Source organism: Camelus ferus, chromosome 12 (genome assembly GCF_009834535.1).
Source record: "Camelus ferus isolate YT-003-E chromosome 12, BCGSAC_Cfer_1.0, whole genome shotgun sequence".
NCBI lineage: Eukaryota > Metazoa > Chordata > Mammalia > Artiodactyla > Camelidae > Camelus > Camelus ferus.
Window position 1 is genome coordinate 61,478,971 of NC_045707.1, and position 26,290 is coordinate 61,505,260.

A 26,290-nucleotide genomic window follows, 5' to 3' on the forward strand; every position below is an offset into this window, starting at 1 on the left:
GTTAGGGAGTAGTCAATTATGAATTCGAAATTTTAACAATGCAATATTTAAGCAAATAGCAATAGTTTATTCTACTAAAAAGATAATAACTATATACATGGTGCCGAAGAGCAGTGTGATGGTTAATTTTATGTATTAATGTGGCTAGACTGTGGTGGTTAGTGTTTGGTCAAGCACTAGTTTAGATATTGCTGTAAAGGTATTTTTTAGATGTGATTAACATTTACAATCAGTTGACTTTAACTAAAGCACATTACCTTCCATAACGTGGGTGGGCCACATCCAGTCTGTTGAAGGCCTTATGAGCAGAGACTGATTTTCTGGAGGAATTTTGCCTTTAGATTACAACATAGACATTCTGCCTGATTTCCCAGACTTTGGGCTGCAGCAGTAACTCTTACTTAAATCTCCATCCTGCCAGTTTGTCCTACAGATTTTAGACTTGCTAGCCACCACAACTGTGTAAGACAATTCCTTAAAATCTCTCCTCTCACTCACTCTCCCTCCACCCACCTCCCCCCAACTCCCCCATCCCTACATTGGTTCTGTTTTTCTGGAGAACCTTGACTAATACAAGCCAATTTGAAATATAAAATCACTTGGCTTCTCTTTTAAGAATACTGTCAATCACTCAGCTATGTAGAAATTCCTCGGTGTTTGGTAATATATGCAAAATGATCCTCAACCATGTTAAAAATACATTTTTAAATGGTTTATAATATTTATAACTGAGGGAAGTTGGTGGTTGCTTTAGTTGTGAAGAAAAAGATCTAGATAATTTAGTCCATAGGAGCCAAACATAAGTGAATTTAAAAACTGAATTAATTGAATAATCTTTTTTTTTGTCTTCAGACAACCAGAATTCATCAGTTCTTTTATTTGTAGAGATGTTGTTAACTGTACTACAGGTAATTTTTTATGGGGTTTTGAAAGGTATACCTGCATCCTGTTATTTTACACAGGGCATATTTTAATATAAAATCTCCTAAAAGAGATGAAAATCTCTTAATCCTAAAGGGGTATAATTTTAATCTTCAGAACACATTTACTTTCCAAAGGTTTAAAATTTAATTGATTTCCCTTTTTGAATTTATCTGTTCTTATCTATTTTCCCAACTGTTGATTATGACCATAATATAACATTACGTGCTATCTGAAATGTTCCTTAAAAACATTTTGTTTCTGAATAATGTTGACGGAATTCTTGAAGGAAATTACTAGCAGATAAGGAAAATATCTAGTCTAAATGTTTAAATCTTTAAGTCTGCTGTAATAAAAATGACAATCTGTAATATTAGAGATTGGAACTCTTTTGAATATATGTAAAATTTTAAAAAAATCACCTTACAGTACATCTTTTGGATTAAAAACAGACATTAAATGTAGATAATAGATAAGAATTTAGGCATTTTAATAATTAAGAGTTACATTTAGCCATAAACTGTTCCTTTGTTGTCATGTCTTAGAATTTCTCTTATCTATAAATGGCAATTAAAACATTCTCAGAAGAACAAGAATTAGGCACAGTGGACTACATGCTGTCTGCTGAGGTGCTAGCCCAGGTGGATTCCAGTTTGGATACGCTGTCAATAAAATACAACAGTTAAGGACTCAATGTAGTTTCAAGGGGAGGATGCAATTGAATCAATACTGAAATATTTTGATACGTACTTTGAAGACTATCACGTTCTTTATTTTCTAAAACAGAAAAAAATTAATATAAAATTAAATGCATTCATTTGTGTTTCTGGCTTTTTGAATAAGAGAATCAACTTAGGAAACTTAAAACTTAGCTTGGCTTTTTAATTCAAGAAAATTAAAGCTTCTTCCCCGAATCCCACAGTACTTAAAAATCTGTGTGATGTCCCCTGACAATAATGTCATGTCAGCACATATTTCTGGAACACCTCTCACACTGAAGGCACAAAACCCTGAAATAGGTGAACTATATACCAGTAGTTAACTTTATTTTTGGCACTCTGCCATCCCCATTTAAAGTCCCAGAGATAAGATTATAATTCCTTCATGTTGAGTTTGGAGTACCAGGGTCCTGCAGTTTGTTAAGAATTCATTTATTTCATTTATTTTCATTCATTTATTCATTTTTGAGTGTCTGCTATATATTGAGCATGATTCTAGAAGCTTGGATATAATGGTTATCAGGAAAAAGTAAAGGTCCTTTCCTTTCAGAAAAGTAAGGGGAGAAAATCTATCATCAATTTTAAAGTTGAATAAATGAATAAAAGTGAATAAAAAGTATCCTTTTAGAGAGTGATTAGTGTGAAGGAAAAAAAGGGTCAAATGGCAGAAAATAATGAGGAACTTAACTATGATAAAAGCTAAAATTTGAGAACATCACTCTGTATGGTTTATCAGACATAATCCTCTTAATCACCTCCTGAGTTAAGCCATCTAACCCCAAGGCCTGTACATTTAACCATTATGCTGTATTTCCTGCCTTTCAAAAAAGGAAGTCAAAAAGCTAAAAGCTGATTTTCTATAGAAACTGATCAACAGAAGTCAAAAGTCATAGAACTTAAATAGGTGGAATACAACAGAGCAGGGATGAAAATATAAGAGAATGGCAGTAAAACCTGGATAAAACAAAAATTGGCTAATTTCCCCCTAAAAATCTGAGTATCACGTAACAGTTAAAGAAATTAAATCAGTAATTAAGCTTCTATAAGCATATGCACACACCAGAGCAAAATAGTTTTATAGAAAATTTTTCCCATTCAAAAAATAAATGAGAAGCTTACATAAACTGTAAACAAAATATTAACGTTTCGTTCCCAAGTTTCAACTTCTTTTATGAGACAACTACAACCTTGAAGTCAAAAGCATACGAGGAGAAATGAAGGAGGAAAATTACAGTCCAATCATAATTCTGAAATTAAATGCAAAAGTTATAAGTAAAATGTTCTTAACAAGAGTCTAGCCATCTATAAAAGTAACCTCATGATTAAGTTGGATTTATCATGGGAATGAAAGGATAGTTTAAAATTGGATTACTGAGCCATCACTTAACTGTAGTACCTATATGAAAATATAAATCTCACTGTATTCATTAAATATATGTACAATTTTGTATGTTAATTATAGTTCAAAAATGGTTTAAAAAATAACAAGAGAAACAATAAACAAAATGGAAACAGGAAATAGAAAATGATAAAACATAGATTATAAAAATTTTAAAACCACCATGTACCTACCTCTTTACAATAATTTGAAAACATTAATGAAATGGGCCAATTTTAAAAAATTACATTTATTCAAAGAGGAATTTAAAGCACAAGTAATTTTTTTAAAGATATAAAATATTATTTCCAAAACAATTTCCCAAAAGAAAAAAAAAAACCAAAAGGGAAAAATCCTTTGATGTAGTTTACAATGTTGCGGCATGAAAGGAAAAAAAATTGGGGATCATTTCAAGAGATGCAGAAAAAAATATCTGGTAAAATTAAACATTCATGCAAAATAAAAGCTCACAGCAAAACAAGGAAAAGAGAAAACTTTCATAACCTGACAATGAGGACTAATGAAGAACAATCTAAAGCAAATACGCATAATGGTGAAACACTGTCTAAAGTCAGGAATGAGAGAATGGTGTTACATAAAATAGTTTATGTTCAACATTGCTTTGGAGGATTCATTGACTATTAATATTAATGAAATAAACAACTGATACAAGGATTAGAAGAAATAACAAAACCAGAATTTTTTGCAGATAACATGATTGTCATGGAAAATCCAAGAGAATCAAAGTATTAGAAATAATAAGATAATTCAGTAAGATTCTTGGATAGTAAACCAATGTAAAAAATAGTTTGTATTTCTATGAATCATCAAAAAAAATCAATTAGGAAGTGTAATTTAAAATACCTTTTACAATAGCAACAAATACACGTTACCAAGGAATCTTAGATGCAAGACCTCAAATTTTCAAAACTTAAAAGACATTTAAAAATATCCAAATAAACAGTCTTTATTAATGGAAATAGTCAATGCTGTAAAGATATTATTTCTTCCCAAGTTTATCTATAAATTCAGCATAATTCCAACCAAAATTTCAAGGTCTTCTGTGGAAATGATAATTTCCATTAATTTGCAGGAGCAAATGGCCAAGAATAGCCAGATAATTTCTAAATTTGGAAAAGGAACAAGTTGAGGGAGGACTTCCTACCAAGTATCAAAGCTTTATTGTATGTAGCCTTCGTAGCTTGTACAGTTCTGTCTTGGAGACTCGTCAGGAGCTGTTTAAATCTCTGGGATGGAGTAGTTTATGACAGACAAAAGCTCTCATCAAGCACAGCTAGATAATTCAAATAAAATGCAACAAAAACAATATTTAAGAACATCAGACATTTCCTAAAGCAACAAAGACTGGAGTCAAGATTTCAGAGCAGGACATCCATAGAGAGGAGGGCTGATGTTATGAAAGCTACTATTTCCATGGGAACATGTGTTGATTCTGGGCCCAGGTCTAGGGCGAAAAAACTAGGCTTGGCTCAAGCAGAGGCGAATTTTTGGGAAACAGAGAAACTAGCAGGGCTTTGGTTGGCCTTGCAGAACTAGAGAGATAACATTGGAGAACTGAGTAGTTTAAGATCCAGGTGGGACATAGAGGTGGAGGAAATGAGCCCAAGAGATGTCCATTTTGCCCTCAAGCTATTTGTTTAATTTTGAAGCTGTTGACAATCAGGAGGCTAAAAACCTAGGCTGAAAGCCTTTGGAAATCAAAACAGATTTTTCAGTAATTTCTCTGTGCTAAAGCAATAAGGATTTGAGTTCAGAACCCACCAGGGAGAGGCGGCAACGAACATACCAGCCTCCCAGTGGAAAGCCTTAGAAGTCCATATCCTTGGAAAGAGCAAACAGAGGAAAACCATACCTTGGAAAAATTCTAACCCATCCTTGACTAAGTTGTATTTGGATTAAGGTGAACCATCCTGACTCTATCTGTTCAGCAGAAGAAAAGGTCAAACTCTACATATTTGTTTCACACATGTTGCCAGGGTGTTTTTAGAGTAAAAACTTACTAGGCATACCAAGTGTTTCCACACTCTACTGCTGTGCAACAAACTTCCAAAACTTAATGGCTTAAAAATTTATTATTATTTCTCATTATTATCTGGGTTGGCTTGTCCTACTAGGCGATTTCTCCGCTATATCTAGTGTCAGGATTCAAGGACAAGGCTGCATTTAGTTGGTGCTCAGTTGGGGTTGCAACAAAAGGATGACTTCTTCCCTTTTAGGGCCTTTTCATTGTGACCTCTCCAGCAGGAAAGCATGAATTTTGTTTTGTTTTGTTTTGAAACTTTTTTTCCTTCCAGTTTTATTGAGATATAATTGACATACAGCACTGAATACAGCTTTTTGGAGGAGGGGAGGGATAATTAGGTTTTATTTATTTTTTTTAATGGCAGTACTGGGGATTGAACCCAGGACCTTGTGCTTGCTAGGCAAGCACTCTACCACTGAGCTATACCCTCCAGTAGTCTGCAAATAGGAGGTATACAGTAAATTTATTTTTTAAATCACTTTGAATGAAATCTGATGTTGGAGACCATACTTCTAGTTCATTCTTTATTGAAGTATGACTTGAGTATGTAAGCAGGCGTACCTCATAATTGGAAAAGTTGATGAGCTGTTACCAAGTAAACACACCTAGCTAGCCGTAGCATAGGCCCAGAAGGTCCTGGTACCCTTTCTAATTACTATGTCCTCTTTCCTCTTGAAAGGTAACCCTATCGTAACTCCAAACCTAGATTAGCTTTGTCTGGTTTTGAACTTTATGTAAATGGAATCATTTAATATGCATTTTTTGGTGTGTCAGTCTTCTCTTGTGGCACCATATCTTTTATAGTTTTCAAGATCGTCTCTGTTCACCCTTTTCACCCTGTGCTCAACCAAGGATTTATACTTATCCCTAAAAAGTAGCTTTGTGCTGAGAACCCATCTGCTTCTGAGAATCAAAAATCTATACTTATACTTAAAAAGTCTTTGTCAGGAGAACCAAAAGGCTGATGATGGAAGAAAAACATACTAGTTTTTAATCACAATTAACTTGGACATTGATTAATGTTATTACTTCTGAGCAAGTTGCTCTTTTAATAATAACTAATAACAGGAGATGAAAGGGAGGCAAATACGAATAAGAAACATGGCAGCCAATAGTCATTTTGAATGTGGCACCAAACTGAATCAGTTATGCCCAACTCCTTCCTGTCCTTTAGCCTGAGAGGGAAAATAATCAGTGAAGAAAGGAAGAATCACCTGCATTTAAATATGCTCATTTATGATAAATGATTTATCATAATATATATGATTTATCATATTTATATAAATATCATTATATATCATTATATTTATATAAATATAAATGATTTATCATTATATAGCAGCAATCAAATCTTGTCCGTAAATTCTCTATAAACTTGAGGAGCCAAATTTTAACATGTAGTGAATTTATGAAAACTTTGCTTGCCAAATAGAATGTAATGATTATTTTTTTACCCTCCTTTTTGCTTACGGCAGAGTTTCTTTACGCAAGTGTCTTCATCTGCACATGCAGAGCAGCTTGATCCGATAACGTAAGGGGCCATATTTGGATAATTTCCTCTGTAGAAAAGAGAAACAGTGATTAACCAAATGGCTATTAATTTCTCTAATTTTGTGCATGCATTGATGCAAGTTGTTTTCGTCCCTAATCATGAATGTTGAAAAGGAAAAATAACAACTTAGGTCCCGATGTTAATGCTTATTTCTTTTGTACAAAGTAACTGTTAAAATTGTTCTTTACAGGACATCCGTAATCCTTGTGGCAGTCATATTCTTGAATATTCTGTAGAACAGGAATTAGATGTGAACTCAGTGTAATTATGCATGTGGCAGCCACAAAATTTTTGTTGTAAACACTGTGATTATCTCTTGATTTTGTAAATGGAATACGGAAATTTAAATCACAAATGGAAACATGTGTTTTATGGTTTAATTTAAAAGTACAATACCAGAGTCATTATCTAGTTCTATTTGATGATGTGCCAGAAAGATTTGGCAGCTATTATGCATGCTTTTCAGTAATATCAATTGATACATGGTAACAAACCTCTTTTTTTTTTTCAATCGCTGTGTGGTGAAAGACTTAGAAAAAGATGTTATTTACCTAGAGTACACAGAGAAAAATATTAATAACATGAGTTGTATTCCATTGAAGAATATACTACAATTTATTCATTAATCTGCTGATGGACTTCTGAGTTTTTCCAGGTCTTCAGTGTTACAAATAGTTACTACATACAATTTGAACATTCATATATAATTCTTACCCAAAATGTATACGGACATACATTTTCTTGAATAAATACCTAGGAGTGGAGTGAACAGATCATATGATAGATGCATATTTAATTTTTTAAGAAACTACCACAGTGTTTTTACAAGTAGTTGTAACACTGTACGCCCACCAGCAGTGTGTGAAAATTCTAGCCTCAGGATTGGAAAAATGGCCAGTCTTTCTTTAGCCGCTCTAATTGTTGTGTAGTGGTACTCATTATGATTTTAATTTGTATTTACCTAATGATTAATGATTTGGAGCATTTTTTCATGTGCTTATTTGTAATTTGCTTGTCTTGTTAATCTTTTGTTCATTTTTTAAAATTGAGTTTTAGGTTTTTCTAGTATTGAATTTCTAATTTTTCAGCATTATGAGAGTTCCTCCTATATTCTTGGTCTAAGTTCTTTATTTGATATGTGTTTTGCAAAGACTTACCTCAAATCTGTGGCTTGTCTTTTCATTCTCTTAGCAGTGTCTGTGAATAACAATCACTTTTAATTTTAATGAAATTCAACTTAACTTGTTCTTTTATGGGTCATGCTTCTGGTGTGGTAGTTAAAAAATCTTTGGCTCTCTTAAGGTTACAAAGGTTTCATCTCTGTTTTCTTCAAAAAGTTTTATAGTTTTAGATTTATATTTAGATTTATGATCGATTTTGAGTTAATTTTTGTAAGTTGCATGTTATGTAGATCCAGGTTTACTTTTGTTTTTTATATGTGGGTGACAAATTGTTCCAGCACCCTTTGTTGAAAAATCTTTTTTTCCACTGCATTGCCTTTGTGCATTTGTGAAATATCAGTTGTGCATGTCATGTGTCATCAACCATGGGTGAATTTATTTCTAGATTCTGTATTCTATTCCAGTGATCTATTTGTGTAACTTTACATCAATAGCACAATGTCATGATTATTCTAGCTTTAATAATAACTTGTAAACAATAGTGTTAGCTATTTCAAATTTATTCTTTTTCATAGTTGTTTTGATTATTCTAAATCCTTTGCATTTCTATATGAGTTTTATGATCAGTTTGTCAATTTCTACAATAAAAGCCTGCTGGGATTTTTATTGAGATTGTATTGAATCCATAGATCAATTCAGTGAAAAATTGCCTCTTAATAATGAGTCTTTTCCCTCATTAACAAGATATATCTGTCTAATTATTTGTCTTTGTCAGTTTCTCTCATGAATGTTATGCAGTTGTCAGTGTATAGATCTTTAATGTCTTCTGCTAGATTTATCCCTAAATAATTTATATTTTTTGATGCTGTTATAAATGGTATTGTTATTTTAATTCAATTTATGATTGTTCCTTATTCGTATACGGATATGTAATTGAGTTTTGTATATTGATCTTATATCCTGAAAAATTGCTAAACTTACTTTTTGGTTCTAAAAGAGTTTTCATAGATTCCATTGAATTTTCTATATAGACCTCTAGATCAGCTGTCAGCAAAGTGTGACCCATAGGACATATCTGGCTTGTGGTCTTATTCTGAGCAGTCTGTGAGCTAAGAGTTTTTTAAAGTATTTTTAAGGGGTTATTTAAAACTAAACAAAAACAAAGATGATTATGTAACAGAATGCATGTGTCATGCAAAGCCTAATATATTTACTGCCTAGTACTTTGCAGAAAAAGTATAGCAAAAGTACTGTCTGGTACTTTACAGAAAAAAAACTCTGGTATAATGTTACATACAGGCTTTTCGTAGATACCCTTTTTTAGATGTAAGAAGTTCCCTTCTATTTCTAGTTTTCTAAGAACTTTCATCAAGAATGAATGTTTGACTTTTTCAGTCTATTGAGATGATCATATAATCTTTACTTTTAGGCTGATTAATATGATGAATTACATTTTTTTTTTAGAATGTTAAACCAGCCCTACGTTACTGGAACAAACTCCATTTGGACAAGGTGCATTATGCTTTTACTGTATTGGATTCAATTGCTAAATTTTGTTTAGAACCTTTGTACTTCTGTTTGTTAAGAGATATTGCTCTGTAGTTTTCTTTTCCTTTTATTTCTCCTTTGCAATTTATGTCTTTCAAGCAATTTCTCCATTTTATCCAGGTTGCCTCTGGATTAATTAATGCCATTGTCATTTTGAAATGGCCTTCTTTATCCCTGGTAATATTCTTTCCTCTAAAATCTACATTGTCTGATATTAACATAGACCTTGCTGCTTTCTTTTTTTTACTAATGTCAGCATAGTAAACCTTTTCTCGTTCTTTTACTTTTGTCTATTTGTGTCTTTAAATTAAAATATACTTCTTGTATGCAGTGTATAACTAGTTCTTGATTTCTTATTCCATCTTCCAGTCTCTGCCTTTTCATTTGGGTGTTTGTATTATTTACATTTGATGTGATTACTGATATAGTTAGGTTTGATGCTATAAAATCTTATTTATTCTATTTGTCTCATCTGTCCTTTGTTCTTTTTTTTTTCACTGCCTTCCTTTCGGATTAATTGAATATTTTTTAAGATTTAATTTTACTTGCTTTTTGGCTTACTTGCTGTTACTGTTTTTTTGTTATTTTAGTAGTTACTTTAGAGTTTATGGCATGCATCTTTTACTTATCACAGTCAAGTTAAATTATTCCACTTGACACTGAGTAGAAGAACCTTAAGGTAATACACTTCCATTCTCCCCTCTCAGCCTTTGTGCTGTAGTTATTACAAATTTTAATTTTACATATTTTATAGCCCTCCCAATACACTTCTATTATCTTCAATTAAATAATTATCTTTTGAAAAATAATAAGAAAAACATACTATATATTTACCAATGTAGTTACCATCTCCAGTGGTTCAAACATCTTTCTTTTTTATCTTTAAAAAATATTTTCACAGGATATAGAATTCTTGGTTGACAGATTTTTTTTTTATTCTTTCAGTATTTAAAGATATTACTGTCTTCTCTCTTGCATTGTTTCCAATGAGAAATCTGCTGTCATCCCCATCTTTGTTCCTCTTTTGTAACATGTCTTTGTTCTCTGGCTGCTATTAAGATTTCCTTTTTATTACTGGTTTTGAAATGTTTTATTATAAAGCGAGTTAGTATCATTTATTTTATGTTTCTTGTGATTGGGGCCTGTAAGGTTTCTTGGTTATGTGAGTATAATTTTCCTTAAGCACAGAAAGTTTCGGGCCATATTTCTTCAAATATTTTTCTGTCCCTGCGTCTTTCAGGAAATCAGTTCCCACTAAAGTTATCTCACAGCTGATGCTCTTTTATCTTTTGTACTGCAATTTCTCTGGTATTTATAAAAATTGTACCCTGCCCCAAGCTTTGAGGTTATGTATTCATCATTCTTGTTTTTGCTTCTGACTGAGAGGGAATGGAAGAAAATAGAGAAAGATACATACACATTCATACCTCTCCATAACAATTTTGACATATTTCAGCTTCTTTTTGCCAAACTTGTATGTTTATTCTTTGCCTTATTTTCATCTTTTCTACATTTTATTTTTAAATTTTTGTTTGTTTCAGAGTTGGATTATTAACTGATTTTATCTTCTTCCTTGTACAGATATTTTGCAATTAGAGTTCCAGAATTTCATTTTTGGAGATACCCATTGGGCTTATGTTATATTCCATTTAGATAATGCAATTATCAGCAAGGCAGTCAAAAACTTACGGTATTCTTTTCTTAGAAGAATGTGTTTTTCACTATCATTCTCAATCATTTACTCATTCCAGTTATATTGCGTTATATTATAATTACATTATATTATATTATACAAGCATCTGTCAACCTATTTTGTGCAACAGTATTTAGATATTACTGTGCCAAAGTATTTTATATTACGTCCTTTTTTACTTAACAAACAATCTCCTTCATTTTCACGCTCAAGATTAAATATTTCATGACATGTATAATTTTTTGCACATTCTCTTACCACCTTTTATTTCATCTTTTTCTTTTGATTAGCAAAATGGAGGGAGACTCCACTTAACAAAAATATACTTGTCTCTTTAGTGTAAGATCCTGTTTTTGGAAACAATTCTTAACATATATTTCAATTTAAAATATATTTAATAGCAAAATAACTTACGCAGGTCCATAGTCACATATAAATATTGCAGCACCATAATCCCCAAGGTTAGGACAAGCTGTAAGTGCACAACCAACTTTATATGAATCAGCCCAAACTACCTATAAGGAAAGGAATTTTAAAATAAAATATGCAAAACAACTCTATGTAAACAATGCATTATGGGAACAGGTATAATCTTTGTCATGATACAAAAAAATGGATGTACATAAATATTTATTGGCTATTTTTTCCTAATTTCTAATATTTAGTTTAAAACAATTAATTATTTTGTTTAGGCTGCATTCAAGAGGGCTACCTAACTAGTTTTTTCCTCACAGGTAATTCTCATAAATCAAAAGGAGATTATATTATATAGCCAAAATCATAATTTCTTCTGGATGACTTATGAAATATATTTTTATTTTCTCCGTGGGTATATCATACAAACAACATTGAAACCAGACTATAAGTAAAAACAGTAATTACCTTTTATTTCTTTTTCTCAGAAAAATTCTAAATTAATGATCACATTTTAAATTCTGTGGTCTTAACCATATTCTTACCTTTGTCAAATCACAAGAAGCAGATAGGGATAGAGATTAAGAACATGTTGAGTTTATTGCAAAAAAAAAAAAAAATGCCTGAGATAGAGATGGTGAGTCTTTATTTTTGTCTAGTTGCAAAGAATAGCAAAGTTATTCAAAAGGAAGAAGACTCCTATGGAAAACCAGCCAGGGGGAGAGAGATAAAGAAGTGAAGAATGTTAAGTATTCCTTTGTGACAATGTTAGAGTGGAATTTTTGTCAATTTCCCAGATGAACAAGGGGGAAAAAACTTATTTACTTCATTTGAAAAACAAAATAATCTGAGGAAAATTGATTTTGACAAGATAAATGAATTTCCTGAACTCATTGATTTTACAATTCAATTAACAAAATGTGCTAATATTTTTTATAGACTAATGTATTAGTCACTGTTTCCCATGGCCTTGATGTAGCCAGAATCAACCATTTAGCAAAACATATTTTAATGGCTCTTTGGCTGCCTAAGAGGGAGCAAAGTGCAATAAAAAACACAGTGAAGCAAGAACTAAGAAATGAGTTCTGCTTCTAACCACGTGTGGCTTTGGAGAGTGGCAGATTGATTCAGAGCTTGTTTCCCACCTATTAAAATAAGATTAAGCTAGATCACTGAACGCTCCTTTTCCTTTTGAATATTTTAGAAAGTTAAGAACTATATGACTGCAAGTATATGTATTTTCAAGAAGTAATGTTTAAAAATTTGGTTCATGAATAACTGACTATACCATGCAATTTTACTTGATTAATATATTTAAATTGTGATTCTTTTTTCGGTTTTGGAATGCTAAAAATAAATACTACATATAGGTTTAGAATGTATTGCTTTCATTAAAGAGACTAGATGTAACGTTAATATGAACATTGGCTATAACTTCAACGTGACTATCTGCAAATGATGAATGCAAGAAATTCTTAGCTCATTTTGTTTGGAAAATTAAGCAAGATACAGTTGAACCAATAGAAAGAATGCACCCATACCTAATTATTTAAGCATATAAGTAAATTGGCCAATGGGGAGTGAGCTCCCATTTCTGATGTAGCAATGTGAAGGGAGAAGGGGTATTTGGGAACAGGTTCCTTTTTCCTTGTAACAAAAGGGGACACACTGATTATATAAAGTCTGTGGCTCAGCTTTAATGCCATATAGGGATACAGTAGTCCCCCCTTATTTGCCAGTTCGCTTTCAGAGATTTCAGTTACCTACAGTCAACTGAAGTCCAAAAATATTAAATGGAAAATCGCAGGAGTAAACAGTTCATAAGCCCTAAATTGCGTGCCTTTCTGAGTAGCCTAATGAAATCTCATACGGTCCTTTTCCGAAATCTCATACAGTCCCTTTCCATCTCACTTGGGATCTCCAACCTATTGACATGGTCTGCTCTTGCCATCCAGCCATTGACGTCGCTGTGGCACGTTGATCCAGGATCACCCAAAGCAGATGATCCTCCTTCTGACATGCTGTCAGAAGGTCACTGGTAGCCTGACTGCTACATCACAGTGCCTGCATTCATCCACCTCACTACTTCTCATTATATGATAGGCGTCTTGTTGTAACTGTTAAATTCTATTGATAGTTAATCTCTTACTGTGCCTAATTTATGAATTAAACTTGATCATACGTATCTATGTAGAGGAAAAACAATAGTATATGTAGGGTCTGATACCATGTGAAGTTTCAGGCATCCACTTGGGGTCTTGGAACATTTCCCTGTCAGAAAAGGGAGGACTACTCTATTGCATTTTACTTGTTGTCAGGATACTTGACATTTGATTCCATTCTTTCAACTTTCTCAGCAGAAACCAAACCATATTCTTTGCAAACAACATCTGTCCTGAGCAGGATTTCCACACTTACAGCATTGTTATTGGACAAAGAGTGATGAGAAGAGAAGCATGGAAACTGTTAATTTCTTTGTTCAGTGCACCTCCGATAAAAATGACTTGCTTTAAGGTAGTATACGTTAATTCAGCTGATACAAATGAGTGAGTTTGGAGAATAAAGTTAGCTCTTTCTGTTGCTTAAATTGTTCTTCCAAGGAGCTTGATGCCATGTCTAGGATTAGTTTAGCTAAAAAGTGACTTCCAGTTCTCACTTAAAACTCCCACAGCAAAACGACCAGAAGAATTGGAAAAATTATAGGAAATAATGTTTTTCGACAATGGATAGTGCCCCTGGAGAGCTGGGGGGAAAAGATGCAAGCTGTCCAATTGTTTCATCTTATTGCACTGAGAGAGTTTCCAGGCCATGTCTGGGAGTGGGGCTAGTGGGGAAACCGGGAGAAACTTGAGGGATTCACCTAGCTGAGAGACAGAGCTGAGAGTCTGGGGAGACCCAGGAGGCAGGAGCTTAGAAAGCACAGTACTGGAGAGATGAAAATCTTACAGTGACACAGCTAAGGAGATCTGTAGGGGTTCCTCATCATCAATTCAGCAGAGCACTAATCAGAGCACACATAACGAAAAACTATCCCAGGCCCACGAAAGCACCATTTAGAGGAAAGAATACCGAGTCTTACACAGAGCCAGGGACAGGAACAGTGGGCCTGTTCGCGCTAGCCAGACTGGAAAATTTACTAAATTCTGGGAATTCGGGTAGAGTGTCTTGCTCCACTGGTGAGAGAGAATTAGCCCTCGACTAAACACTGCTTTCATTCCATCTAACATATTTTAAAAGTAGGAACCAAAAAGGTCAAGTAAATTCCAGATAACCTATATCCCAGAAGACAGTTAAGAATATTTATAAGATATATAAATAAATCCAGCATCCAACAGGCAGATATGACAAAGTTGGGAATATAGTAAAATTTACCCAGCATGATAAGAAGTGGGAAAATTTGACCAATTTGACCAAAAATTTCCCACAGTCAACTGTGGGAAAACTTCAAGCGGCCTTCTACATGGGTAACTGGGCTCTCGGAAGAGAAGAGTGAGAGAGACAGAAATATTTCAAAAAGCAATGGTTAACATTTTTCTAAATTTGGTTTGAACTATAGATCTGCAGTTCCAAGAAGCTCAGTAAACTGCAGCACAAGAAACATGAAGAAAACTGCAGGACATTATGGCGAAATTGCTCAAGATCTGTACTAAAGGAAAAACAATTTAAAGGCATTCGAAGAAAAAAGGCACATTACACACAGAAAAATAAATAAAAAGATTACAGTAGATTTCTTGTTGGAAACAATGCAGGCCAGATGATAGTGGAGTAAGATATTTAAAGTTCAAGGGAAAAAAAAAATAACTCACTACATAGAGTTCTATTCCCAGTAAAAATATCTTCCAAATGAGGGGAGTCTTCCAGAGACTCAAAAGAAACTCTAAAATAAAAATGCTAAAAATTTGTCTTGTGATTGAAATATGCATAAATAATTAATAAAGTGTCAAATACTTACCTGTGTAAAATGGCCACAAACATTGGAACATGACAGTTTATTAAAATTATAAAATTCAGTTTCATTATACCAGGCCTCGATAGCAGAGTGTGGTGTAAATATGCTTAATCCACCTAACCAGATGTTCTCTCCAACATACTGAAATTTTGGGTGGCATTTATATGATTTTGCTAAACAGGTGTTGTGTTCGAATTTGCACTTGTTTGTCCACGCTTTAGCAATCTTCGCTAAACCTTCATCCCAACTCTGAAAGGTAAAAATAATTCAAACTGAGTTGTGCATATTTGGTCAGCTTAAAGTCATTCTAATGATTATAACCAGTTAAATTTTTAAAGTTCATTATGTTAATAAAATATAGTTTTTCTTTGGCATTTATTATTTTCACAGTTAGTCATTTTTTTTTTAATTCTGCTTCAGAAGCACTTATGTGGTACCCACTCTGTGACAGTTCATTTTGTATTTCCAACACCAAGCAGATGGCTTGGTACAGTACAGACACTCAACAAATACATTTGAATGTGATTTAAATAAGTCGGAGTTCACAGTCTAGTAATTCAGGAAGTCACACAAATAGAAGTAAATGATAAGTACTCATTTATAATTAAAAAGAGAAAAAAACTTCTTAGCACACTAGGAATAGAATTTCCTTAATTTGATCAAGAGTATCAAGCCCCCTCCCAAAACCCTACAATAAGCATTAATGTATAATGATGAAAAATTAAAAGCTTTCCCCCAAGATTGAGAATGAAACAAGATGTCTCATTACTTCTGCTTAATATTTACTAGAGCTCAGGTAGTGTGATAAAATATGTGAGCTATAAATATATAAGACAAAAGATATAAAATGTATAATGATTGGAATCTATTATTCACAGATGACATGTGAGTGGGTACATAGAAAGCTCAAAGGAATACACAAATGGAACTAAAACAAATAAGTGAAATTATCAAAGTTGTCAAATATCAAGAATACATACAAAATTGCATTTCTATATACACTCCAGAAACAAATAACTTCAAAAATATCAAGCATATATAATTAAATCTAATAAATATAAAAACTATTTCTACACTGAAAACTACAAAATATCATTAAGAGAAACTTTCAAAGACAAATAAATGGAGAGACAGTAAATGTTCATGGGCTGGAAGATGCTAGATTATAAAGAATATTGGTCTTGATTTTAATACATTTCTAATGAAAATCTGGGTAGCTTTTTTAAGGGGGTAAAAATTGATTATAAAATTTATTTGGAAATTCAAAGAACCAACAATAGCTAGACAATCCCTAAAAAGTAAAACAAAGTTAGAGGAATTACTCTACCAGACATCAAGACATCATAAAGCTATGTTAAGACATTATGGTATCAGCAGGAGGGTAGGCAAATAGCCCAATAGAACAAAATAGAGTCCAGAAACAATTTTGACAAAAGTGACAGTGTCTTAGTATAGATGTTATTGGTAAGATTATTTTTTAAAAAATATTTTTATTTTGAAGTAATTGTAGATTCACAAGAGGTTACAAAAATAGTACACAGAGGCCCTGTGTAGATGTCACAGTTTCCCCATTGGTAATGTTTTATATAAATATAGCACAATACCAAAATAAAAAAATTGACATTGGTACGATCAACAGACTGTAAGATTTCAATGGTCTTATATGCGTTCATTTGTGTGTGTGTTTGTGTAGTTTCATGCATTTTTATCACATATGTAAATTGAAGTAACCACTTCCCCAATCAAGATACATAACACATCACAATGATCCCTCATGCTAACATTTTAAAGCCATCCTCACTCACTCCCCCACCCTGTTCCTAATTCCTGGCAATCACTAATATGTTCTCCATCTCTATAATTCTGTGATTTCAAGAATGTTATATAAATAGAATCCTACAGTAGGTAACCATTGTGAGGTTGGCTCTTTTTTCACCCAGCATAATTCCCTTGAGATCCATCCACACTGTTTCATGCATCAATCACTTATTCTTCTTTATTGCTGAGTAGTATTCCATGGCAATGGATGAACCACAGTTCATTCAACCTTCACCTATTGATGGAAATTTGGATGTTTACAAGTTTGGGCTATTACAAATATAAAGCTGCTATGAATATATGTGAACATATGTGAAGAATATTTGTGTAGCAATAAATTTTCCTTTTTCTAGGAAAAAAGGAAAAGGAAGAAGTGCCCAGGAGTGCAATTGCTGGGTCATATGGTAAGTATACATTTAGTTTTTAAGAACCAAAGTGCCAAACTATTTTCTAGAGTGGCTGTACCATTTTATATTTCTACCAGCAAAATAGGACAGACATAGTTCCTCCAAATCCTCTCCAGTATTTGGCATTGTTGCTATTTTTTATATTAACTTTTCTAATTGATGTATAGTGATTTCACAGTGTGGTTTTAATTTGCACTTCCCTAATGGCTAATAATGTTGAACATATTTTTATGTGCTTACTTTCCATTTGTGTATGCCTGTGGTGCAATGTCTGTTCCATCTTTTGTTCATTTTCTAATTGAATTGTTTGTATTTTTTACTGTTGAGTTTTGAGAGTTCTTTCTGTATTACAGACAGTAGTTATTCCTGAAATATGTTGTGTATGTGTATTTTCTCCTAGTCTGTAGCTGTCTTTTCATCTCTTAAAGTAGTATTTTAAAAAGAAGAGTGTTTTAATTGTTGAGGTTGAATTTATTGACTTTTTAAAGCTTGTGATTTTGGTGTCATGTAATCTACCATGTTATGAAGCCTCATTTAGCTTTAGATTCTGAGGATTTTTCTCCACTTTTTGTTCGAAAAGTTTTACAGGTTTATGTTTTACATTTAAGTGTGTGATTCATTTTGTGTTAATTTTTACATAATGTGTTAAGTTTTTATCAAAGTTCTTTTTTTTTATGGATGTTAAATAACGTGCATAGAGTTGTTCATAGTATATGTCAGCAGGTCTGTAATAATTTCCTAGATTCATTCCTGATATTGATCATTTGTGCTACTGTCTATTTTATTGATATTTGCAAAGAATTGGCTTTTTATTCCTTTAAAATTTTCTATCATTTTTCAATTTGCAATTTCATTATTGTCTTCCTTCTGCCAAGTTTATTTTGCTTTCTTTTCTTGTTTCTATAGGTAAAAGTTAGATTATCCACTTATGAGCGCTCCTTTTTTCTGATGTAACCATTTAGTGTCATACATTGCCCTCTCAGCACTGCTTAAGTGCATTGCATTGGTTCTAATATATGTATACATATATATATATATATATATATATATATGTATATATATACACACATTTGATATATGTACATGTATATATACAATTATATATATTTATCTATTTGTATCTATATATCTATCTACATTGATATATTTATCTTTGTATCTATTTCCTTGAGACTTCCTCTTTGACACATGGATTATTTACAAGTGTGTTTAATTTTCAAGTATTTAAAAAGTTTTTTGTTCTCTCTGTGCTGTAGATTTCTGGATTGATTTCACTGTGTTCAGAGAATATACTCTGTATAATTTCTTTTCTTTTAAATTGGTTGAGTTTTTATTTTATGGTTCAGGATATGGTCAGTCTTGGTTAATGTTTCATAGGCGCTTGATCAGAATGTGTATTCTCTAGTTGTTGAGTGGAGCGTTCTATAAATGTCAGTTAGATCCTAGTTGGTTAATGGTATTGCTAAGTTCTTCTATATCCTCGCTGATTTTATGAGAAGAGTTGTGATTGTTGAGAGAAAACAGTTGAAATATCCAAATGTAATTGAGGACTCTTCTATTTCTGTTTTCGGTTGTATCAGCTTTGCCTCCTGCATTTTAAATGTCTGTTGTTCGAGGTATACAAATTTTATTAGAATCTTTTTTGATAGATTGATCATTTTATCATTATTTAATGTCATTTTCTGTCTCTGGTAATTTTTTTTTTTTTGCTCTGAAATCTACTTTAGCTGATATTAATAAAGCAGCTTCTACTTTCTTTTGATTAATGTTTACATGACATGTCTTCCTCCAACCTTTTACTTTCAACCTACCAGTATCATGTTTGAAGTGAGTGTCTTGGTTATGGCACATTGTTGGCTCATGTTTGTTTGTCTGATTTTAATCCATTTAGCCAACCTCTGTTTTTTAATTTATGCATTTAGACTATTTACACTTGATATCTTTATTGATGTGTTAGAGCATTAAGTGTGCCATCTTATTGTTTATTTTTATTTGATCTTCTATTTTTCATTCCTGTTTTACTTTTCCTGACTTCCTGTGAATTTCTTGAACATTACTTAGTTTCCACTTTGATTTATCCATAGTGGTTTTCAGTGCATATCTTTACATAGATGTTTTAGTGGTTGCTATAGGTGTTAAATACTATATGTAACTAACTTATCACAAACTACCGATGTCAGCATTTTACTAGTTTGAGTCAAATGTAGAAATACTACTTCCATTTAGGTCCCTTTACCACTCATTCCACCAATAACATAATTGTCTTAAATATTTCTTTTACATACATTAAGAACCATGTCAAACAATGTTATAATTTTTGCTTTAACTGTCAAACATAATTTAGAAAATGTAAGAGAATAGTTTATTATATTTACTCATATTTTTACTCTTTACCTTGTTTTTTCTCCATTTCTGGTATTCCAAGAGTCCTTGTTAGAGCATTATTGTATTATTTGAAGATCTTTTTTAAGCTGTTCTTTTAGTGTACGTCTGATTATGACAAATCATCTTTAGTTCTCCTGAATCTGAGAATGTCTTAATTTTATCTTCATTCCTAAAGTATACTTTCTCTGGGTGGTATTCTTAGTTGATTCTTTTTTGAAATTGAAATTAAAAGTATTGTGCCACTTCCTGTGGCATCCACAGGATTTGGATGAGAAATCTGATGACACTGAAATTATTGTTCTCATATAGGTAATGCATTGTTTCTCTTCAGCTGCTTTTAAGCTTTTTTTCTTTCTCTTAGGTTCTCTGAAGTTTGATTACTGGTGTATCTTGGCATGAATTTTTTTGGGCTTACCATATTTGGCCTTTATTTGGAAGTATTATTTATATCTTTATCTAAATTTTGAAAGTTCTCGGCTACTGTTTCTTAGAATATAGTCCATCTTTCTCCATTCCTTCTGGGACTCCAAGGACATGAAATATCTAATAGATACTTTGTTATCATAATGTTATCTATGTTGTCCCATAGAGCCCTAATGATTTTTTGTTGTGGTTTTTTGTTTTTTTTTTTTTTCCAGTCCACTTTCTCTCTGTTGCTCAGATTTGGTAATTCCTACTGTTCTATTTTCAAGTTCATTGACTTTTTCCATTGTCAGATTCATTCAACTACTCAGCCCAGCTAGTGAGTTTTTAATTTTGGTTATTCTATTTTTCAGTTGTAAAATTTCCATTGGAATCTGTAACTTTGATTTCCTTGCTGAGACTTTGTGTTTTCATTTCTTTTAAGCCTTTTAAAAATCGCTCCTTGAAGCATTTTTATGATGACTACTTTCAAATCCTTGTCAGATGATCCTCACACCTGTGTTATTTGGGTGGTGGCAGCTGTGGTTGGTTCTCATTCATGCTGAGATCTTCCTGGTTCTTGGTATGTGAGTGATTTTTTTATTGTATACACGACATTTTGAGTTTTATATTACAAGATTCTAAATCTTAATCAGTCCTCCTGTTTCAGCAGGTCTTCACTGACACTGCCCCAGGGGAGGAAGTCTTATTTATCACTGGTTGGTGGACAAAAGTCCCGGGCTGTCCAGGCTCCCCACTCATTCTTTTTTCTTTCTTTTTTAAAAAATTATCTAAATATAGTTGATTTACAATGTTTTAGATGTACAGCAAAGTGATTCAGTTATGCATAAATATATATAGCTATTCTTTTTCAGATTCTTTTCCATTATAGGTTATTACAAGATACTGAGTATAGTTCTCTGTGCTCTATAATAAGTCCTTGTTGTTTGCTTATCTATTTTATACATAGTGGTGTGTATATGTTAATCCTAAACTCCTAATTTTATCCCTCCAACCTCCCACTTTCCCATTTGCTAATCATAAATTTGTTTCTATGTCTGTGAGCCTATTTCTGTTTCACAAATAAGTTTCTTTGTATCATAGTTTAGATTCCATGTATAACTGATATCATGATATTTGTCTGTCTTTGTCTGACTTACTTCACTTGGTACGATACTCAAGGTCCATCCTTGTTGCTGCAAATGGCATTATTTCATTCTTGTTTAAGGCTGAGTAATATTCTGTTGTATGTATATACAACATTTTCTTTTCCCAGTCATCTGTTGATAGAGCCTTGGGTTGTTTCTGTATCTTGGCTACTGTGAATAGTGCTGCAGTGAATGTGGGAGGCAGCTATCTCTTCAAGATACTAATTTTAATTTTTTTTGGATAGACACCCAGAAGTGGGATTTTTGGATCATATGATAGTTCTATTTTTTAATTTCTTTAGGAACCTCCATAGTTTTCCATAGCTGCAGCACAATTGTACATTCCTACCAACAGTGTACTGTGGTTCCAGGGTTTCCACCTCACCAAAATTTATCTTAAAATTTATCTTAAAAACTAGTTACCACCAGGATAACAAACACTTGCAATTAAGAACAACAACAATCTGACTACAAAAGTCATTAATTCAACAAAAAATGGAGATGAGAAGAAAATAAAAGTATGCTAAACCTCCTACTTTAGAATAGCAAAAAGGTCAGTAAATATCCTCTTATTCTTCACATTGGTAAAGCAATTATGTGATGAGTGACTTTGGGGGCTCTTGTTAAACCGCCTGTCAACAAGCTGGCTGAGGTTGAGGGCCCTCCTTTGCCCCAGCTAGAGAGGTTTAATCCTAACTCATTTTCTCTACAACCTGTGTAAGTATGAAATTAAACTTTGTTTTGTTAAGCCACTGAGACTTAAAGGTGTATTTGAAACCAGAGCCCAGCCTAACCTCTTATAGAACTTACTGCTGGGAGTAGGGTGTAGAGCCATAATGAAAACCTAAACTTATCCCACCTGAGACCTAGGTAGGAAGGATCCTTTCTTTGACCCCAGACTTGATAGGACATCTCATGTTACACACACACACACACACACACACACACACACACACACTACACAGACTTTATTATTAAATGAAAGCTTCTCTGCATTCTAACATTAGCATGGGTTCAGCGTGACCCACAGCACTGAATGTCTGCATCTTTTGCCACATGTTTTTAAAGCAAAGGGCATCTGTATCTGCGTGGTAAAAAGGCTTGTGAATATTGTTGCTGATGACACTGGAGACAGACACTGCATCAGAGTCCAAGAAAGATTTGAACCATGGAAGCTCTTAGGGTAAGAGAAAAAGATCAACTTGTCACATCTTTTGTTTCAGCACGAAAGCAATAGATTTCAGGCATAATATAATATTGTTTAGCAGTACTACTGGAGATCTGTTTCCTCACTTCTCTCTTCTTGTTCCCATTTCGGGGGTAAGGGAGACATTTTGCAATGGTAACAATTTACATTACTGTTAAGTAGGGGTAAATGTAGTTCTGTATGTTGTCTGAGTATGAAGCCTGACATCAGTTCTTTACATTGGCCACTAGGTGGACATGAGCACTAGAATGGTGAATAATCTTGTATTTATAAAAATATTTAAGAAGACAAATTTTCCAAAAAATTAAGAAATATTTAAAATACTTAAAATTGATACTCATCCATTTAACTTTGCCTTTTAATTTGAATGGACAGTTTCGATTATTTTAGAGGAAATGAAAAATTAGTTAATAACATCCGTGAAAATAAGCAAAATTATTCTAATCAAATACAAATCTGAGCAGATGGGATGAAACCCCTGAAACCACATATTCTTTACTAAACAAAGATTTAATCATTGAGCAAACAATGAGATTATATGTGGGCTTCCATTTTTATTCATCTAGCCCACTAATGTTAGTGGCAAGCTTGCCTGAACCACGTGGTAGAGTTTAACAGTTAGTTGGCAAGCAGTGAGGAAACTTATTTCAGAGGAATGATGGCAAGCTATGGGATTCAGAGCCCAGATAAGTGAAAAAATGTGACCTATTACTCAGGAGGCAAATCATGAGTCCATTGAACTTGAAGCTCTAAGCAGAGGTTGGAAAACAGAACATTAACATTATTTGTTGGTTGTAGGGTGTGTTCAACAAGATATTATAAAAGTAAAGCATTGGACAGTTTGGAAGCAGAAAAAGAATCAAGAAATGTGGGGCTGCCTTCTGCATAGCATATAAAAAGATTTTTAAAAGGCTTTGAGAGACAAATGTGAAACTTTCATATGATTAAAAAACCTTAGGGCACAGAGGTGATGAAGTATGTAACTCCAAGGAAATCCTGTTAATTGACTAAAAATTGCCTCAGCAAATCCAACAGTTTAAGAGTGTACCCATTTTCCCAAAACTCATGTTTCAAGCTAACTGGCATTAAGATGAAAAAGAAAAGCACCAAGGTGAGGAAACAAAGAAATAAAGACTTGAAAGTTTCTCCAAACTATACTTTAACCATGGTTATTGGTGCTTGGAACTGACTGGAGGCATACAGCTGAAAGACCTTTAGAGTTTTTGACAGAGATACAGTCCCAAAGATATTGTAAACCTGTTGTGAAAATTGTTGTGAAAAGTGAATGCAATATATTTTAAATGACTCTTGGACCTTAAACTTCTGTGGGCAGAAGAAGACTATGCAGCCCTCAAAGATGGCATTTTTCCCAGTGCCCAATTCAAATTGGTCCAGGGAGGCCTTTTAAAGGGAGAAGACAGGACCACAGAAAATAATGGAAGAGGGAACTCCAACCACCTCTAGTTAGATAACTTTTCTGACTCCCAGCATAGCAAGTCTTCGTAATATATACCCTAAAGATTTCAGAATTGCTTTCAACCAGCAATCGCTTTGTGACTCCCATTCTGCCACTTTCTTAACAGAAGTGTTATAGTTGTCTTTGTGCTACCGTTGCATATTGTTTATGTGGAGGACAGACACAGTCACTAGGCCAGCGGTATCCACAGCGATCCCCACCCCCGCAAACCCGAGCGAAAGGGAGCTAGGTCTGGGCAACGAACAGCTTCAAGTTTTCCTTTCTCATCCACTTCTATTACTACTACGTTGGAGGAGATAACCCAGCCAAGGTGTGATTTTCAGCTGCATGCTGGAAAGTCCAGACTGAATTCATACAAATGAGTTCATGAAATTTATCGCCCAGGTACCTTAGGATGAACCAGAGAAGTAAGATCCTAGGCCGAGGTCTTTCTCACCATGTATTTCATGTTGGCTGCGACGGGCTGGACTTTGCCACGCATTTCGTTGTGAGCTTCGACGCAGTGTTTTATAAATTTCTGATCTGTGATGGAGGGGACTGTGGGAGACGAAGTACTGGCTACCAGACAGAGACCTAAGGTCCATAAGCAATTCAGATTCTTCCTCAGAATCATGGTGAGGCGCAGAGAATGCCCTGACTGAACGGACCAGTAACAGCTGGGGCAGCCCGGCCGGGCGGGGGCGGTGCGGGCGGCCGAGGGGATTGGGGGGCGCGGTGTGGCAGTAACCGTTGGCTCCATCCACCTGCCTGGGCTCGAGCCCAGCGCAGGGATTCGTGGGAAGGCTGAGCGCCAAGTAGGGAGGCAGGCCAGACCTCAGGAATAGCCCACCACCGAGCCCTGGGCTGCAGGAAAAAACTTGGAGTCGCCTTCTGGTGCAGAGTTTTTTAACCATCCAAGATGCTTTCTGCAGACCCACTTGGACTCAATGCAGAGGGCACGTGTATTGTAAGCCAGATTGCCACTTGCAGGCAGCACATGTATGTAAAAGGACAACAAATTAATATGTTGTTGACGATGGACCTGGCTTGTGTGAAGCCCTGCAGAGCAGTGGTTTCACATACTTAGCTTCCGTGTATAGCCTTTTCAAAAATTTATTGTTTTTAAGTAAGCTGCAACATCATATCGTGCATTTCGTCAAGAGACTGGGAAAAAAGCAAGGACAGGCATTTTGTATAGTCGATGACATAGAGATCCTTAATCATTACCTTGTCAAACATTTAATTAATAACTTGCTTGTTTTCCCAGCTGCCTAGAGAGACACATGGAATAGCGGGCAAAATCTTTCCTTCTTGAAACTTTAATTTGGAACAGACTATTTAGTGACTAGTAAACTTCAGATAAAGGATTGCTTTAGTTGGAATGCTAAAGACTAAGACAGAGTATATTTGATTGCTTCTTTTACCTACATTGCAATATAAATCAACTTCATTTGGCTTAATGTTTTAAATCCATTATGTCAGTTATATTGTTATTCAATAATAAACCAGCGTTTTTTCTGTGACATTACATGACATTTTCCTGTATTTCTATATTTCAAATAAATATCTTTGATTATGTGAGGTTATTTACAATGCCATTTAATTCAAGTGAACACATATTTACATTCACTGATATTCTAGTCACTTCTAGTGGTCAGGCAACCTTGCCACTAAAAATAAGAACAACTTTGCTACAATTAGTTATTATTTTTTAATAGAAAGCAGAAAATTAAATTATAAAATGGGGGAAAATATAAAGGGAAGGTATTGCTGGTCTACTATCTGCCATTGGAGAATTGCAGTATATGTGACCTCAGCATTACATCCATAATCCAAACTGAGCTTCTAATACCCCACACCCAAATCCTGAGCCTCCAGTTCTCCCTATCTCAGCTAATGGCAGCTCCATCTTTCTGACTGCTCAGGCCCCAAACTTTGGAGGCAATTAGTTCCTTAGAAAATTCTGTTGGCTTTGTCTTTATATTTTCAAGGCTTTGACTGCTGATCACCATTTGAATGACACCTCCTTGATTTCATGAATAATTACAATAACTTCCTAGTGGATATTCCTACCCTACTCTTAACCTCTTGTAGTCTGTTCCCAAGATAGCAGTCAGAATGATGTTCA

The 26,290-nt window shown here is 33.8% G+C and overlaps 2 protein-coding genes across 2 annotated transcripts in view; one reads left to right on the forward strand and one right to left on the reverse strand.

Annotated features, from left to right (window-relative positions):
- Window positions 1-26,290, forward strand: part of CAPS2 (calcyphosine 2) — a 75,957-nt gene that overhangs the window by 6,479 nt on the left and 43,188 nt on the right. Inside the window, 1 exon segment of the mRNA XM_032493746.1 lies at window positions 17,511-17,561. Within this exon segment, the coding sequence (XP_032349637.1) occupies window positions 17,559-17,561 (3 nt within the window). The 5' untranslated portion in view covers window positions 17,511-17,558.
- GLIPR1L1 (GLIPR1 like 1) lies at window positions 1,388-25,114 on the reverse strand. The gene is made up of 6 exons (XM_006191112.2): window positions 24,620-25,114; window positions 15,343-15,588; window positions 11,391-11,491; window positions 6,533-6,621; window positions 1,672-1,698; window positions 1,388-1,583 (listed from the first exon to the last, which is right to left on the reverse strand). Exons 1-6 carry the CDS (start codon window positions 24,920-24,922, stop codon window positions 1,492-1,494), a joined length of 858 nt encoding a protein of 285 aa, XP_006191174.2. The 5' UTR covers window positions 24,923-25,114; the 3' UTR covers window positions 1,388-1,491.